Source organism: Scyliorhinus canicula, chromosome 1 (assembly GCF_902713615.1).
Source record: "Scyliorhinus canicula chromosome 1, sScyCan1.1, whole genome shotgun sequence".
Classification (NCBI taxonomy): domain Eukaryota; kingdom Metazoa; phylum Chordata; class Chondrichthyes; order Carcharhiniformes; family Scyliorhinidae; genus Scyliorhinus; species Scyliorhinus canicula.
This window is the reverse complement of record NC_052146.1, coordinates 274541365-274557959: the sequence shown is the minus strand read 5'-3', so window position 1 is coordinate 274557959 and position 16595 is coordinate 274541365. Positions and strand designations below refer to the sequence as shown.

At 47.4% G+C, this 16595-nt stretch overlaps 1 protein-coding gene across 3 annotated transcripts in view; it reads left to right on the top strand.

The window, feature by feature from the left end:
* The window catches only part of abcg8 (ATP-binding cassette, sub-family G (WHITE), member 8), an 80250-nt gene that overhangs the window by 24016 nt on the left and 39639 nt on the right, over nucleotides 1-16595 (top strand). For all 3 annotated transcript variants that reach the window (XM_038813586.1, XM_038813567.1, XM_038813576.1), the window contains exons 3-6: nucleotides 1211-1367; nucleotides 2761-2999; nucleotides 6318-6450; nucleotides 11012-11281. In XM_038813586.1, coding sequence (XP_038669514.1) covers nucleotides 1262-1367; nucleotides 2761-2999; nucleotides 6318-6450; nucleotides 11012-11281 — 748 coding nt within the window. In that variant the 5' untranslated portion in view covers nucleotides 1211-1261. The remainder of the gene's footprint in view (nucleotides 1-1210; nucleotides 1368-2760; nucleotides 3000-6317; nucleotides 6451-11011; nucleotides 11282-16595) is intronic.

The window sequence follows — 16595 nt, the reverse complement described above, 5'->3', positions numbered from 1 at the left end:
GACCCTGCTCCAGATGAATCTTGACAAAAACCTTTGCATCTCTCTCCAAACCATCTTTGCAAAGGCACATTCCAAAAGGGGGCGGACACCCGTCTCATTCCCAACCGTGAGGTGGAGGAGGTGAGTTTCTGGGCATGTGGGAAGCAACAGACAGGAATTAATAATAATAATAACATGCCTTTCTCATCACCACCAAGCTTGTTTGAAATTTCTGGTGATGAGACATTCTGCAAAATAACTTTGAATGTTTACTGAGGGAGCCATCCAACAGGATCTATGATCTCCATTTCCCATGAGGCCTCGAAGATGTTATGTGCAGACCATTGCCTGTTGGGCTTGTGGTCAAAGATTTTTTTCTTTATTTTTTAATTTCTTTGTTTAAGATTGCTTTCTGCATAAAGCTTTCCATGGGTGACAGGTGGTATAGCACGGTCTAACTGTTTGGAGCATTCTGCAGCAATGTAGCCAGACCATCGTCTGCAACACCAAGGACAGTTAGAATTTTAGCATGTAGTGACACTCGATGTACACGCTGCTTGGTACAGCTGCACATAAAGGTGGCACTCCAGATAAAGTGGAAGATGGCTCCTGTGATTGCCATGGTGCAGGAATGAGGGAATGGGCCAGACCTCCGTCACATACAGCAACACCTGGAGCGCCTCACCTGATGAGCCGGTTCGTACCTGCAATGGGGAGGGAGCGTAGTTCTCACCTGTTCCATTTTTGTTTTACCTTAGCTAGTCACTACTTCCAGTTTTTAGCACAACTGGTAAAGGTTGGGAAGGGCAAAAGAGATGTTGAAGAGCTGCGTGCAACTTCAGCACCACAAGTTCTCAACCCCTGTCCTAGCCAAAGCCAATACAGTCAGATTCAGTATCAAACACATGCACTTTTCAAAAAGGGTAAAATGACAGTGATCAGGAGAACGGTTGCCCAATCATTTTTCTCTTCCCTAATCATGGACAGTGAAGCCAAAAGGAGCGATAGCCCATTGCACCACCCAAGATCAGACAGCTCAGCACATTCCCCTAGTCCACCTGACCCTAGTGTCACACCGTGCAGTATACTTACCCACTGAGCCACTGGGAGTTTGATGCACTTTTAAACAAAAATAAAGTGCTGTCTGAGCAATTATTAACTTCAATGAAATAAGGTGTTTTAAAACTTCTCTTGGCAAGTTTGACGTGTGTTTCTTGCCTACAACATGCAGGTCAATTATGCAGCACAGATCCCTTGGTATGAGAAGCTGGCAGAATTACAAATGCCTTGGCAATGGAATTCAAATCCAAATGGACAGATAATGGCTCTGAAGAATATGAATCTGAAAGTCAGAAGTGGGCAGATGTTGGCTGTTATAGGGAGTTCTGGTAAGTCATGCAAATTGGTGTTTACTTAATGGGATAAATGGTCTGATTGTTCACTGTTACAGTTGTTTGGTAATACAGAACTTGAGTATTGCTGAAAAAATACTTTTTTGTGATTGAAGCTTTTCGTCTGGCACTCATCAGGATAATTTGTAAAAAATACCAAACGTAAAGGGAACAACAATTTATGAGAAGAGAGTGCTGATTGGTTGAGAACTGGGCTCTGATTGGTAGAGGCGTTGGCAGGGAAAATGTAGAAGTTGAGGGTTGATGGTGACTGACAGTTAACTGCCAAGCATTTTTTGAAATGTAAACCAAGCAGCTTGACTCTGATTCGTCAAATCAAATCATTGCCCTGAGGAATGACCCAGTGATTAGACGTCACTTATTTTGTTATGCTGAAATGGATGCAATGTGTATACATGTTCTTTCTGTCTGAAAATAACTTTCTCTCGACTGCCTCCAATCCCAGTATATCTTTCCCTAGATAAGGGAACCAAAACTGCTCACAGTATTCCAGGTGCGGTCTAACTGGTGCCTTGTACAGGTTTTAGCACAACTTCTCTATTTTTATACTTCCTTCCCTTTGAAATAAAGGCCAACAATCCATTTGCCTTCCCAGTTACCTACTGACCCGGGTACGATTCCCGGCTCGGGTCACTGTCTCGCAGAGTCTGCACATTCTCCCTGTGTCTTCGTGGGTTTCCTCCGGGTGCTATGGTTTCCTCCCACAATGTCCAGAAAGACCTGCTTGTTTGATGATTTGGACATTTTGAATTCTCCCTCCATGTACCCGAACAGGCGCCGGAATGTGACGACTAGGGGATTTTCACAGTAACTTCATTGCAGTGTTAATGTTAGGCTACATGTGACACTAAAGATTATTTTCTGCAGTCTTTCTCCATTTAAATAATATTTTTTCTTCTTACTTTTATTCTTCCTACCAAAGTGCATAGCTTCATATTTTCCTACATTATATTCCATCTTCCCAGTTTTTGCCCACCCACCTAACCTGTCTGTAGATTCTTTGAGTTATCCTCATCTTTTGCCTTCCCACCTATGTGTGTGTGATCCAAAACTTGTCGATAGTGCATTTCACTTCTTTTGTACAGATGATTAATTAATTGTGGCCCCAGCATGGATCCCTGTCACACTCCACTAGTTACAGGCTGCCATCTGAAAATGCTCCTCTTCTCCAAACTCTCTGTCTTCTATCAATTAGCCAATCCTTTATCCAATTTAGTATACTATCCAAAAATGTTCAACATATGTTGGCCACTCAAAGGAAAACATGCTGTCTTTGCAGAAACCTGTTTTATTGTGATAGAACAGGCCTTAGAAGTAGGTCATAAACAGTTGTCAAGGTATATTATTTTTCTTAATTTGTGGAAAACAGGGTGTGGAAAGACATCTTTACTTGACATAATCACCTGCAGAGATGAAGGAGGGAAAGTCAAATCTGGCAAAATCTTGATCAATGAAACACCAGTCAACAGGCAGCTGGTCAAAAAGTGTATTGCACACGTACGACAGGACGATCGATTGTTACCCAACCTCACTGTAAGAGAAACATTAACATTTGTGGCAAAGTTGCGTCTTCCACAAAGCTTCTCAGAAGAACAAAGAAACAAAAGGGTAAGAAACATGAAGGCTTACAGCAATGAAGGAGGACATTGATCCATCATGTGATTGTCAGCTTTTTGCTAGAACAATCTAAAACCTGTTATGAACAGGAGTTGGAATCACAATAGCACTAATTTCTTTCCTCACCACATATCCATAAACAGAAAGTTATTTTGATTTGTTTCCCTCTTTATAAACAGTGGCATATTTCTCAACCCCTCAGTTTTGGTGTGATCCAATTCTCTACTAATAACCCCATAGTAACCTCGAGATAGAATGAACTCAAAGGGTTAGTTTATTTGCACACACTCAAAACACAAAAAGAAGGGTTGCAGTATCACCCCCTCGCATTCATACAATGAAAAGTAGGGATAGAGAGAAAAGGGTTTACAGTACAGAGACCACAGAGAAAATTGTTTCATGTGGGTTGCAGAGTCCAATGAAGTATTCCTTTACGGAGGTTGGCAGGTTGAAAATCGATACTGTATCATTCACTTTTCCGGTTGTGCTGACTTTGTACAAAGAGATAGACATACAAAAATTAATCTGTTTTGTAGGTGATGGTACAGGATTTCCAGGAGACGTGTAGATGGGGGTTAGGTGTTCCACCTGGGCAGAGCACTTTTTTTATGAGGCTGCTACTCAGATGTTAAAGTGAAGACCAGGTTATTCAGCTCAGCAAGGCACTATTAACTAGTTCAACAAGCCAAAGGCTTATGTCACATGACCTCCACCTCTCCATTCAGTCAGCAACAAAGGATGTGTATCCATTGTTTAGAATGTGGCTGGGTTTCTAGGATTGCTTAAGTCTTAGCTATTATGAATTGAAAGAAATGTTGCAGTGCCTACTGGCTTAGCAGAGCATCAGTCTCCTTCTGGCCAGCCGAGGTTATTAAATGCAGATGGCCTTTGAATTTGGGCTGTGCAGTCCTCAGTGGGTCCTCAAAGATAACGAGGTGTGAGCGTCCCTGAAATTACAGTGTGGCTTCTTTTGTTTAGGGGTCACAGACAGACACAGATTCAGCCATTTTAAGGATCTTGGTTGTTTTGAAAATTTACGGAATAGCAATGAGGATATTTATAAAAATATACAGGGTGAGGTCTTAGTCCCTCATAAACCAAACTCACTGCCTTCCCTTGTCTCCTCTCGCAGACATTGTTTTCTAACTACAGTCCCTCAATGCCGCACTGTGTAAATGCAATGCCTGGTGTGGCACTGAGGGTTTCACAGTGTAGGAGAGTTTCCACCATCTGTCCAGTGTCAATTCATTTCTATCTTGGACAAGAAGGAACATTATTCGGTGACCTTGTCTAGGGAGGGTAAAATTTCAAATGGGATTCCTGCTGTTGATTACTATAGTGCTGTGGGAAAAGTCCATTTTCAAGGATACCAGGCTACACCAGAACCTGTCTGTGATTCTCACCAAAGTCAAAATAAAAGCCAACAGTTACTCTTTAGAGCTCAAACATGGTCACCTGGGTGGGTTATGAGAGGAGTCACAGATATGTCCATAGTGAGTAAGGACAACCAGTTCCTTCACGATAAACGATTGAAAAACTTGCGGCATTTTTACAACAGTCCAGCAAGCTCACTTTTACTGATATTGGCTTTTCACTATCAGAGTACTTTGAACATAATTCAAAATCTCAAACTGCCATTCAGGGATTTGGGCTCATGCTGTCTGGATTTTTAGTTCAGTTAACGTATTATATTACCATTAGGCTCATTTAAATATGCGTTTGTGGGATTCCCCGGTGCCCGGGCCTAAGGAACCCACTTGGGAGACCTCGCCAGCCCGCTGTTTTGTACTGGTTTTCACAAACGTGGACTAGTCGTAATTGCACCTGTGTGGGTCTCGCAAACCATTAGAGACCCCTGGGTGGTCGGGGACAGGGCAGGGTGGCAGTCCAGCACTCCTTCAAAAACCTTGGCACCTTCGCACTGCCAGCCGGGCACTCTTACATCCTGGATGTGCCAGCCTGGGGTGCCCAGGTAGCACTGCCAGGCTGGAAGGAGCACTGTCAGGGTGCCAGGATAGCAGTGCCAAGGTGTGCAGGTGACAAGTTGGCACTGCCAGGGATTGGGCCTGGCAAGGTCTTACCAGTTGGTGGGGGGGGTGAGTGGGTGTTCCTGGGAGCTTCCCCGAAGTTGTATGGGGGGGGGCGCTAAAAGTGGGCAGGGCGGGTGGGGTGGGGCATCAGGGCAGCCAGACAAAATGGTACCCGGGTTTGCGGGGAGCTTTTTCCTGCTGGCGAGAAAAACCCCCGACAGCCACAAAAAAGGCAAAGTGCCGTTGAATAGCTAGATATTTCTCGGCATTGCAGCCACCAAGAAACACCCTGCTAAACATCCGGCTTGGGTCACTGTCTGTGTGGAGTCTGCACATCCTCCCCGTGTGTGCGTGGGTTTCCTCCGGGTGCTCCAGTTTCCTCCCACAGTCCAAAGATGTGCAGGTTGGGTGGATTGGCCATGATAAACTGCCCTTAGATTATCATAGAATTTTGGACACTATGATTAAACCAGGACAAAAGTTCGGCACAACACCGTGGGCCAAAGGGCCTGTTCTGTGCTGTATTTCTCTGTTCTATGTTCTCTATGTAAACATGCTCAACCGGATATAGATTGTTTCCGGTTAAATCGTGCTCAAGATTATCATCCCATCTTTCTGGGTTGGATTTTCAGATCAATTTCCTCTCATCTGGAAATACGAACCAAGTTCCAAATAAGTTGTTTTCTTAAATTGAACATAAAAAACTGCTGTTTAATACAATATTTGTTTTGACTTCAAAATTGAATTAAGGCAGCACGGTAGCACAGTAGTTAGCACATTTGCTTCAAAGTTCCAGGGTTCCAGGTTCAATTGCCGGCTTGGATCACGTCACTGTCTGTGCAGAGTCTGCACGTTCTCCCCGTGTCTGTGTGGGTTTTCTCCAGGTGCTCTGATTTCCTCCCACAGTCCAAAGATGTACAGGTTAGCTAGATTGGCCAATTGCCCTTAGTGTCCAAAAAGGTTACTTGGGGTTACTGGGTTATTGGAAAGGGTGGAGCTGTGGGCTTAATAAGGGTGGCCTTTCCAAGGGCTGGTGTAGACCCGATGGGCCAAATGGCCTCCTTCTGCACTGTAAATTCTATGATTTTTATAAGGGAGAAACAAATAATCAACATATAGGGCGGGATTCTCCGGGTGCATTCGCCCGGCAACCGGAGAATCCCGCCCGCATTCAATAGAGCTCTCCATTGTCTGCCTCTTGCCCGTGGCATTCTTGCGGTGGGGGAGGCCTGAGCATCCAGCCTGTATAGTTTCAGATTTGATTCATAATCTTTTTCAGATAGAGGATGTTATAGCTGAGCTCCGGCTAAGACAATGTGCTAACACTAGAGTTGGGAATTACTTTACACGGGGAGTGTCTGGAGGTGAGAGGCGACGGGTGAGCATTGGAGTACAGCTTCTTTGGAATCCAGGTAAACAGCAATTATTAATCCCTCTGTTAAATGTTATGCGGTTCTCTAAAGTGCTGCAAGCACCTGAAGTCATTTACTACCATACCAATTGTCATTATTCACGAGTGAACTTAGATAGTGAATGTTGGCATGCTGCTCACTCACCTTGGGTCGCAATCATGTGGCTAACTTTACCTTTCTCACTCAAGCGACAGAGCCAACTCCCTTCACAATTCTTTCTGCTTTCTCGGGTTTTTCAATCCACCTAAAAAACCTGTTTTAGTGTGCCACAAATCTTGCCAAAACCTAAGTGGGTCACATCCAGAGAAATTCCTTTGCAAACAAGATGCATAATTTCCTCAATGAGCTCCGAAAGGTTTCCTCAGAGATTAATGGTATCTTCCACTTACAAAAACTATACCTATTTAGCTGTTTCATCGTTTCCCTTTTCAGAATGCCTGCTAATATTCTACACAAATTGCTGCTGGGGTGATGAGCCATCAATTGAACGCGAGACGAGTTGCTGTACAAAAGTTAGGCTTTAATAAGCTAGAACTTAGCCCTGCGGTCGACTACAATAAATGGACGATCGCCGGGCGTTCTGACTATTTATACCTCGGTATGGAGGCGTGGTTAACTCAGACTCTCGGCCAATCGGAGAGCTGTCACATGACTGGTCTCAACCAATCGGTCGAGAGGCACATGACCGACCAGGGCCAATGGTAAGCCGGTGTTCTGCACCAATGGCAGACAGCTATGCAAATTATACCACCACATGGGGGTAATCTTGTGATATTAGTGAGGGGTGGGCGAGTTACACTTAATTGTGCGGGGGGGGGGCACAAGATGCATCTTTTCTGCAGGCTCTGACACCACTCACTTTATAACCCGTCTTTTATCCTGTTTGCCTGGCACATGCTCACCTAATCCGCGAGTTAATTCTCGGTAGTGTGTCCCTGCAAGACTCTTGGATCAGTATTGGAGAGAAAATGCAGAAGAACTTGAAGAAATCCAGCAATAAAAGGGTGTAGTCAGATTCGGCGGGGGTAGAGCTGCCTTTTCAATATGGCGGGTTAAGAGGTCTCTCAACCAGGTGCTCTCTGAGGCGCTGAGAATGATGACGGCAAACAGATCACTGACCCACGCATGTGGCTAACAATGCCCTCTCTGTGTCTCCTCGGGTAAAACTCTCCCACAAGTCATCAGGAGAGAGTCTAGACTGGCGGTGGTGTGCCAGACATCAGAATACACAGCACCTTTGCGGAGCGTGCCCTGGAGATGGCCGATGTGGACAGGGCAGTCACCAATATGGAAGCTGGCGGACGCCGCAGAGGTGAGGGACCACTGGGCCCCACCTGGGGGACCTAAGAAACATGAGTTGTTATCACCTTACTGACTGATCCATCCCTCCCACTGACCACACTTCCATTCTCCCGCAGGTCCTCCAGCTGGCCATCCAGTGTGGCCCCCTTCTAGTCTCCCATGGGACCACCTCGAGGAGAGCTCCAAGGACGCCACCATAATAGCCATGTCACAACTGTCATCCCCACCCTCCACCAGCGCAGGTACATGCACTTCAGTGGGAAATGGTAGTGGTCAGGCCTCTGGGGCACAATCTGGTGAACACCACACTGCTGCTGATGTACATCAGGCAACATAGCAGTCGGAGGTCTGCTGGATCCCAGACCCAGCTGGGTCCCAGCCTGATGCTGAGCCTGTGGAAGAGCTCATCCCGGAGCTGATGAAGATGTTCGTGTGTGGCCGGGGCATTCTGAGGGAGATGTCAGCAACATTCTAGCTGATCCATAGTCGATTGGAGGAGTCCCAGAGGCTACGGGTACTGGAGATGGTGTTACCAATGCGTGGCACTGAGGCCAGGGTGGCGACCGCAGTGGAGAGTCTGGTGCACGGCGTCAGCACCATGAGTGAAGGTGTCCAAGGCATTGTGCAGCCCCCCCCCCCCCCCACCTCGTCAGTGAACCTCTGACGGTGCCGACACAATCCCTGCACCCTGGAGTGATGTGGCATATACCTTGGGAGGGTGGGAAATGGGACTGGGGAGTGGCGGACCAGGCCACGTCCTGTTAATCAGACTCCCTGGACCTCCGGGCTTCCCGGTCCTTTGCTGCTGCTGCCTGTCCTGCAGCCTCCGGCTGGTCCTCGGGTTCCTTCCTGGCCTCGCCCTCTAGCCCCTGCAGGCCCTCCTCCTGCTCCTTGGTAGCCACATGCTCCTTATCACCAACATCTAGCTCGTCTCCCCGCTGCTGTGCGAGGTTGTGCAGGGCACAGCAGACCACCACAAAGCGAGCGGCCCTCCGGGCAGTGTGCTGGAATGCAACACTGGAGGGGTCAAGGCATTGAAACTACATCTTGAGGAATCTGATGCTCAGTCACAGCCCGGGTGGCCACATGGGCCTCGGTCTCCGGCCTCCATACTGGCATCATTAGACAGGTCCTCAGCGGATACTCCATATTCCCCGCGAGCCAGCCGCCCATCCTAGGGTTCTCCTCGAGTAGGCAGCGGATGACCGACTGCCCCAATATGTAGCTGCCGGGGACACTCCCCCGGGCAGCAGGCACATACGTGTTTTATCTTCATCATCTGGCGGTCACACATGAGCTGGATGTTGAGGGAGCGGAACCCCCTTCTGTTAACGTAGGGCAGTTCTAGATGGCCCGGTGAGCATCTATTACCCCCCTGGACCTGGGGCATTCTGGCGATGACAGAGAAACCTGCTGACGGGACATCTTGATGGGTTTGGTCCATGTCAAAGATGATGTAGTTCTCCGCCCGGGCAACCAGGGCATCCATGACCTGTCGGATGCACCTGTGGGCTGTGGCCAGTGAGATCCTTGGAATGATCCTGAAGCGTAAACGTTCAGAGCTGCAGTGACCTTGACGGCCACCGGGTGCGGGTGTCCTCCGCCTCCACTGATGCTGCACTGTTTCCTTGTTGAGACGGGGCCTCCTGCGGCATGCATTGTCCACCATCTGTTCAAAGGACCAGTGACGCCTGTACATCCTGGGCCGTTGCGGCACTCCCCCTCTGGGTCCCTCCCTGGCTTGATAGGCTGCCGGGTCCTCGGGGTGTGGGGCGGTACTGCAAGCAGTTGTCCCCCCCCCCCACCGCTCCTCCCGACTCCCCACCCTCCCATGGCGGCCCACCTCTGCGAAGGGTACCCCCTCCTCCCCAGCCAAGGATCTCCCACATCCCACTGAAGACTGGGCTGGCAAGCACAGCGCCCCCTGGGCTCTTTGCCTATGAGCAAAGATGGCTATTCACCTCCTCGGCTCCCCACAGAAGCCCTTCCACCAGGTTCACGTTTTTCAAAAGGAACACTAATCGGCGCCAGTGTGAGCACTTGCTGGGCTGGCCGCTGAGTGACGGGAGGCCATTGGATACTAGGTGGCTCCTGTTAATTGTATGGAAATAGGGCTTAAGTGGTGATAACTGGTTTCTCGCCACGCTATGGCTATATCTCTTTCGTTTATGGGAGCAGGCTGGTTGCATCACAAACTGTTTGGTGCCTGGCGGGGTCCTCGTTTTTAGCCTCTCCCGCTATTCACTAGCCTCGTTTCGCTTGATGACAGGTTAATGGGGCCAGAGAATCGCACCCTATATTCTCCCGCCGGAGGAGAACTGCACCCGTTTTTACTATTCCCCTGGGAGCACAAATCATGAAGCAATTCCATATCCCTTGCCATACAAATTTATGTAAAATGATCTCATATTTGCAATGATTCTTGTTATGTACTGTACCTATACTGCACTGAAATTTTTTTTGGTGCGTTATTTGTAAACAATGGAAAAATCGAATAAAAAGATATATATATTTTTAAAAATTCATCTTCCCCATGGGGGGATGAAATGACAAACTACGTTTATTTAGAGCAGTAGCTCTAACAATCCAGGTGGAGGGGGGGGGGGGGGTGCAGGAGCTCAAATTATTCAGGTGGAGGGAGGGGTGGGGGCAGCAACTCTAATGATCCAGGTGGAGGGGGGGTGGGGGGGGGCAGCAGCTCTAATGATCCAGGTGGAGGGGGGTGGGGGCAGGAGCTCTAATTATTCAGGTGGAGGGAGGGGTAGGGTGGGGGAAGCAGCTATAATGATCCAGGTGGAGGGAGAGATGGGGTGGGGGGAAGCAGCTGGAATGATCTAGGTGGAGGGAGGGGTGGGGTGGGGGAAGCAGCTGTAATTATCCAGGTGGAGGGAGGGGTGGGGTGGGGGGAAGCAGCTGTAATGATCCAGGTGGAGGGAGGGGTGGGGTGGGGGAAGCAGCTGTAATGATCCAGGTGGAGGGAGGGGTGGGGTGGGGGAAGCAGCTGTAATGATCCAGGTGGAGGGAGGGGTGGGGTGGGGGAAGCAGCTGTAATGATCCAGGTGGCTCCAGGTGTCCCGGTATGGCAGGTGAAGAGGGACATCCCTAAATGAATAAAGATACAGCGGTAGGCAGACTATTGCAAAAGTTTTAGTTCAAAGAAGAAGCTAAGTGACTCCCAACTAAGTAAACTTTGCTTTACTAACCTGTCACAATTGGCCAATATAAGCTAATGAAATGAAGGAAATGTTTTTGGTTCCAGGTATTTTAATATTAGATGAACCCACCTCTGGACTTGACAGTTTTACAGCACACAATTTGGTGATGACTCTCTCAAGACTTGCAAGAGGAAATCGATTGATCCTAATGTCAATCCATCAGCCACGGTCAGATATATTCCATTTGTTTGATCTGGTTGTCCTGCTTTCTTCCGGAGTTACAACGTACTGTGGAACGGCTAAGGATATGATTCCATATTTTACTTCACTGGGATATCCTTGTCCAAAGTATTGCAATCCTTGCGATTTTTATGGTGAGTATTGGACATACTTAGAATGGTTCTCAGCGCTAATGCTGGACATAAGGTTGAGTCACTCTGGTATTGTTGGGATTTGGCTTGATTTGGTTTCAATTGTAGCATTGGCCTTTTATCTGTGATGGAAAATAAGTCTATTGGTGATGTTTAGTATTTCTGAACCATTGGCAGAATTACTCTTAATGACATAGTCTGTAACCATAACATTGCTTGTCCCACAAGAATATGCATTCTGCCAGAGCTTGTGATAGGAATTAAAATAGAAGACACAGAAAAAAAGACATCAGCTCAGTCAACATCTGAAATCGAAAGATGGATATTATCTAAGGGTGTGACGTTTTAATCAGAACTTCAGTATAATTTGCTTCCATTAGTCACCAGTTCTTCGGTATCGCTTAAAGAAATATGTTCTCAAATAAGTCTTAACTACTTGACCAATAATCAGTTATTACGGCAAATTCTTACTTTCCAGAGAAGAAAAAAATGATAGTGTTTTGAGATAAAGGAGTTGATTTTAATTGGAGGGACACAATGGGTGATTGTTGTGCAGTGAACTTGCTACCTGCCTGGCATTGCCAGCTGTGATTTCCTGGAGGTTTTGTCACGTGAATTACCGCACGCTGCAGCCATTAGTTCGGTAGCACATCCATCCTTGTGACGCACTGCCTTCCTCCACCAGCTGGAAAGCACAAAGACTAATTACCTAATTGCAAGATGCATGATTGTCAGTCGAGTAGCCTTTTTTCCCCCAATTTTCAATACTATTATGTATTGTTCAAAGAAAATGACAAACAAAATCCTGTTTAATGTCCCAATGATTTTTCTCAAGGGTGGCACACAGCAGTGTCCTGGAGATTCATCTTCAATTCCATAAGATCATAAGATATAGGAGCAGAATTAGGCCATTCGGCCCATTGAGTCTGTTCCACCATTCGATCATGGCTGATATGTTTCTCGTCCCCATTCTCCTCCCTTCTCCCCATAACCCCTGATCCCCTTATTAATCAAGAACCTATCGATCTCTGTCTTAAAGACACTCAGTGATTTGACCTCCACAGTCTTCTACGGCAATCAGTTCCACCACTCTCTGGCTGAAGAAATTCCTCCTCATCTCTGTTTTAAAGATCGGCCCTTCAGTCTGAGGCTATGCCCTTGGGTTGTAGTCTCTCCTACTAGTGGAAACATCTTCTCTACGTCCAGGCCAGGGCTGGAGGTTTGACAACCCTACACCTGCCCATTGGTACTGCAATAAGGCCGGAGAAAGTTTGACACCAGAACCTCATTTACATACTAATCAAACTTTCTTTTTTTTTAAGTCAGCTCTTCGGTTTGGCCTGGCAGGAATTGGGCTGGCTCCTAGACTATCAGATCTTTAATGGGTGAGGGTGAGGGGCTGCGCTAGCATCAGAGGGCCTTGCACAGAGCAGCAGTGTGCCAGAGTTCTTTTACCACCTTTATGGATCAAGGATAAGCAGGTACCCTCCTCCTGATCTTGCAGAGGCAAATTTCAGCCATTTCCTGAGCATTCGTTAATGGTTTATGTATAGAATGCTGGTTAGGCTGCTCAATGTTGGTGCAAATGGGCACAGGTCGCACTGAGTCCATTTGTTATTCAAAATTACAATTGTGGTTCTACTTGCATTGATTGAGTTGGCATATGGCATATTACAAATGGCTTTCCATCTGAATCAGGCAGAAGCGCCAGCTGCCCACCTCTGTACCTTACCCAAGGTGGCAGAGAACATCTGTAAGAAAACGTGGTATGTGATTTGTGAGCTATTTTCAACTGCTGTTGTCCTATTTACAATGGATGGAAACATTCAAGATTGGCCCCGGGTAGTATACTAAAGGAACATAGGAACAGGAAGAGACTGTTTAGCCCGTTGAGCCTGCTCTGCCATTCAATATGATCATGGATGGATTTATTTATTGTCACGTGTGCTGAGGTACAGTGAAAAGTATATTTCAGTGTGCAGCTCAAACAGATCATTTAGTACATGAAAAGAAAATAAGTAATAGGGCAACACAAGGTACACAATGTAAATGCATAGACACCGACATCGGGTGAAGCATACAGGAGTGTAGTATTAATCAGGTCAGTCCATAAGAGGCTCATTTAGGAGTCTGGTAACAGCGGGGAAGAAGCTGTTTTTGAATCTGTTCGTGCGTGTTCTCAGACTTTTGTATCTCCTGCCCGATGGAAGAAGTTGGAAGAGTGAATAAGCCGGGTGGGAGGAGTCTTTGATTCTGCTGCCTGCTTTCCCCAGACTGCGGGAGGTGTAGATAGAGTCAATGGATGGGAGGCAGGATCGTGTGATGGACTGGGCTATGTTCACGACTCTCTGAAGTTTCTTGCGGTTTTGGGCCGAGCAATTGCTGTACCAGGCTGTGATGCAGCCCGATAGAATGCTTTCTATGGTGCATCTGTAAAAGTTGGTAAGAGTCAGTGTGGACATGCCAAATTTCCTTAGTTTCCTAAGGATGTATAGGCGCTGTTGGGCTTTCTTGATGGTAGCATCGACGTGGGTGGACCAGGACAGATTTTTGGTGAGGCGCACACCTAGGAATTTGAAGCTGTCAACCATCTCCACCCCTTCCCCATTGGAACCAAATTTTGCCACGCAGTCATATACATTTATATTCATGTGTGTATAGGGAGTACAGTAGGGGACCGGTACTGAAGACTATTGTGGAGGAGGTATTGTTGTTTATTCTTACTGATTGTGGTCTATGGGTCAGAAAGTAGAGGATCCAGCTGCAGAGCGAGGAGCCAAATCCTAGGTTTTGGAGCTTTGACATGAGCTTGGCTGGGATTATGGTGTTGAAGGTGGAGCTGTAGTCAATAAATAGAAGTTGGACGTAGGAGTCCTTGTCTAGATGCTCCAGGGATGAGTGTAGGGCCAGGGAGATGGCGTTTGCTGTGGACTGGTTGCGGCGGTATGCGAATTGCAGTCGATCTAGGCATCCTGGGAGTATGGAGTTGATGCGCTTCATGACCAACCTCTCGAAGCACTTCATTATGATCGATGTCCGGGCCAACGGACGGTAGTCATTGAGGCATGTTGCCTGGTTCTTCTTTGGCACCGGTATGATGGTCGACTCCTTGAAGCAGGTGGGGACCTCGGAATGGAGTAGGGACAGGTTGACAATGTCCGCGGACACATCTGCCAGCTGGTCTGCGCAGGCTCTGAGTGCATGACCAGGGACCCCGTCTGGACCCATCGCCTTCAATGGGTTCACTTCCAGGAAGGCCGATCTGACTTCGGAAGCTGTGACGGTGGGTATGGGTGTGTCCGGGGCTGCTGGGTACTCGACAGCGGATTGATGGTTTCCTGCTCGAACCGAGCATAGAATGCATTGAGTTCATCGGGGAGGGGTACGCTGCTGCCAGAGAAACTGCTTAGTTTTGTTTTGTAGCCCATTATGTTGTTTAGGCCTTGTCACAACTGACAAGAGTCTGTAACGCTAGTCTGTGACTCTAGCTTGGCTGATATTGTGTCTGATATTGTGTTATGGCTGATCGGATACTTCAATTCCTTTTACACACACTATCTCCATTACCTTTACATTGTAGTTACTCAGAAATTTATTGATCTCTGCATTAAACACACTCAATGACTGAGCTTCTACAACCCTTGGGGATAGAGAATTCCAAAGATTCACAACCCCCTGTGTAAAGACATTTCTCCTCATGTCGGTCCAAAGTGACATCTCCCTTATTTTGAAATTGTGCCCCCAAGTTCTAGACTCTTCGACCAAGGGAAACATATTTACTGCATCTGCCTTGTGTATTCCTTTAAGTATTTTGTAGACTTCAATGAGATCACCTCTCATTCTTCAAAGCTCTAGAGAATATAGGGGCCTCACGGTAGCATGGTGGTTAGCATCAATGCTTCACAGCTCCAGGGTCCCAGGTTCGATTCCCGGCTGGGTCACTGTCTGTGTGGAGTCTGCACGTCCTTCCCGTGTGTGCGTGGGTTTCCTCCGGGTGCTCCGGTTTCCTCCCACAGTCCAAAGATGTGCGGGTTAGGTGGATTGGCCATGCTAAATTGCCCGTAGTGTAAGTTTAATGGGGGGATTGTTGGGTTACAGGTATACGGGTTACGTGGGTTTAAGTAGGGTGATCATTGCTCGGCACAACATCGAGGGCCGAAGGGCCTGTTCTGTGCTGTACTGTTCTATGTTCTATGTTCTAATACATAATATTGACTGAGACATTAGGTACAATGTGAATGATCAATAAATCAAAAGAATCAGTGCCTGTCACAGATATAAATTGGTGAAATGCAACAATATACTTTGCGCTCAAAATTGTGGTTTTTGTATCTTCACATTCTTCGCTTGGTGAATAGTCTGAAGTAGTGAAAGAAATCATGACCCGATTAATGGTTTGACAAGCTGCAAATGAACACTTCTTCCGTAGCCACAACCATGATTATACTATCTTTGGAGTGTGGTGGGGAGGGGGGTGGGGGTGGTTAAGTCCTATAAGGCAGGAGGGTTTTAATGGGTTCCCACAGCCTATATCTATGACTATGATGGGCTTGGGCATCCACACCCACTGCATGTGATAACTCTTGCCAGTGGCAAACTTACACTTTGTGGGGCCCCTTTCTCATCTTCATTTCTGCCCTCCCTCCGCCATGGTGCCATGTTCTCAATGACATCACACCTCTCCCCCAATGACATCACACCCTTTCTGGCCCCACTGACCCTCCCCACACAAAAGGCACAAGCCAGAAAAATACACAAACTGATCACTTCTTTTTAAAACAAAAACATTTTATTAAGGTATTTGTAATTTTATAATAATAACAATAACTAAAAAGAAAGTGAATCCAAATATAAACGTAGTACGTACATAATTTCCATCCCTAACAAGTCCCTTAACAGAAAACGGCTGAACAACCCCCCCCCCCCCCCCCCCCCCCCCCCCCCCCCGCCCCCCCAATGCTAGCAATATCCGCCTCCAAGTTACCAAGGAGGCAAAGGCAAGACATCAGCCTCTCTCACCCCCTGGACTCCCGGATCTTCCAACACTCCAAAGATCGCCACCTCTGGACTCGGCACCACCCGTGTTGTTAGTAACGTGGACATGACATCTGCAAAGCCCTGTCGGAATCCCCTAAGCTTCGGGCAGGCCCAAAACATATGGACATGATTTGCTGCCCCCCCCCCCCCCCCCCCCCACCCCCCACCCCGCCCCGCACACCTTGCACACCTCTCCTCTATCCCAAAAAATGTGCTCATCCGGGCCATGTCATGTATGCCCAGTGAACTACCTTAAATTGTACCAGGCTGAGCCTGGCAC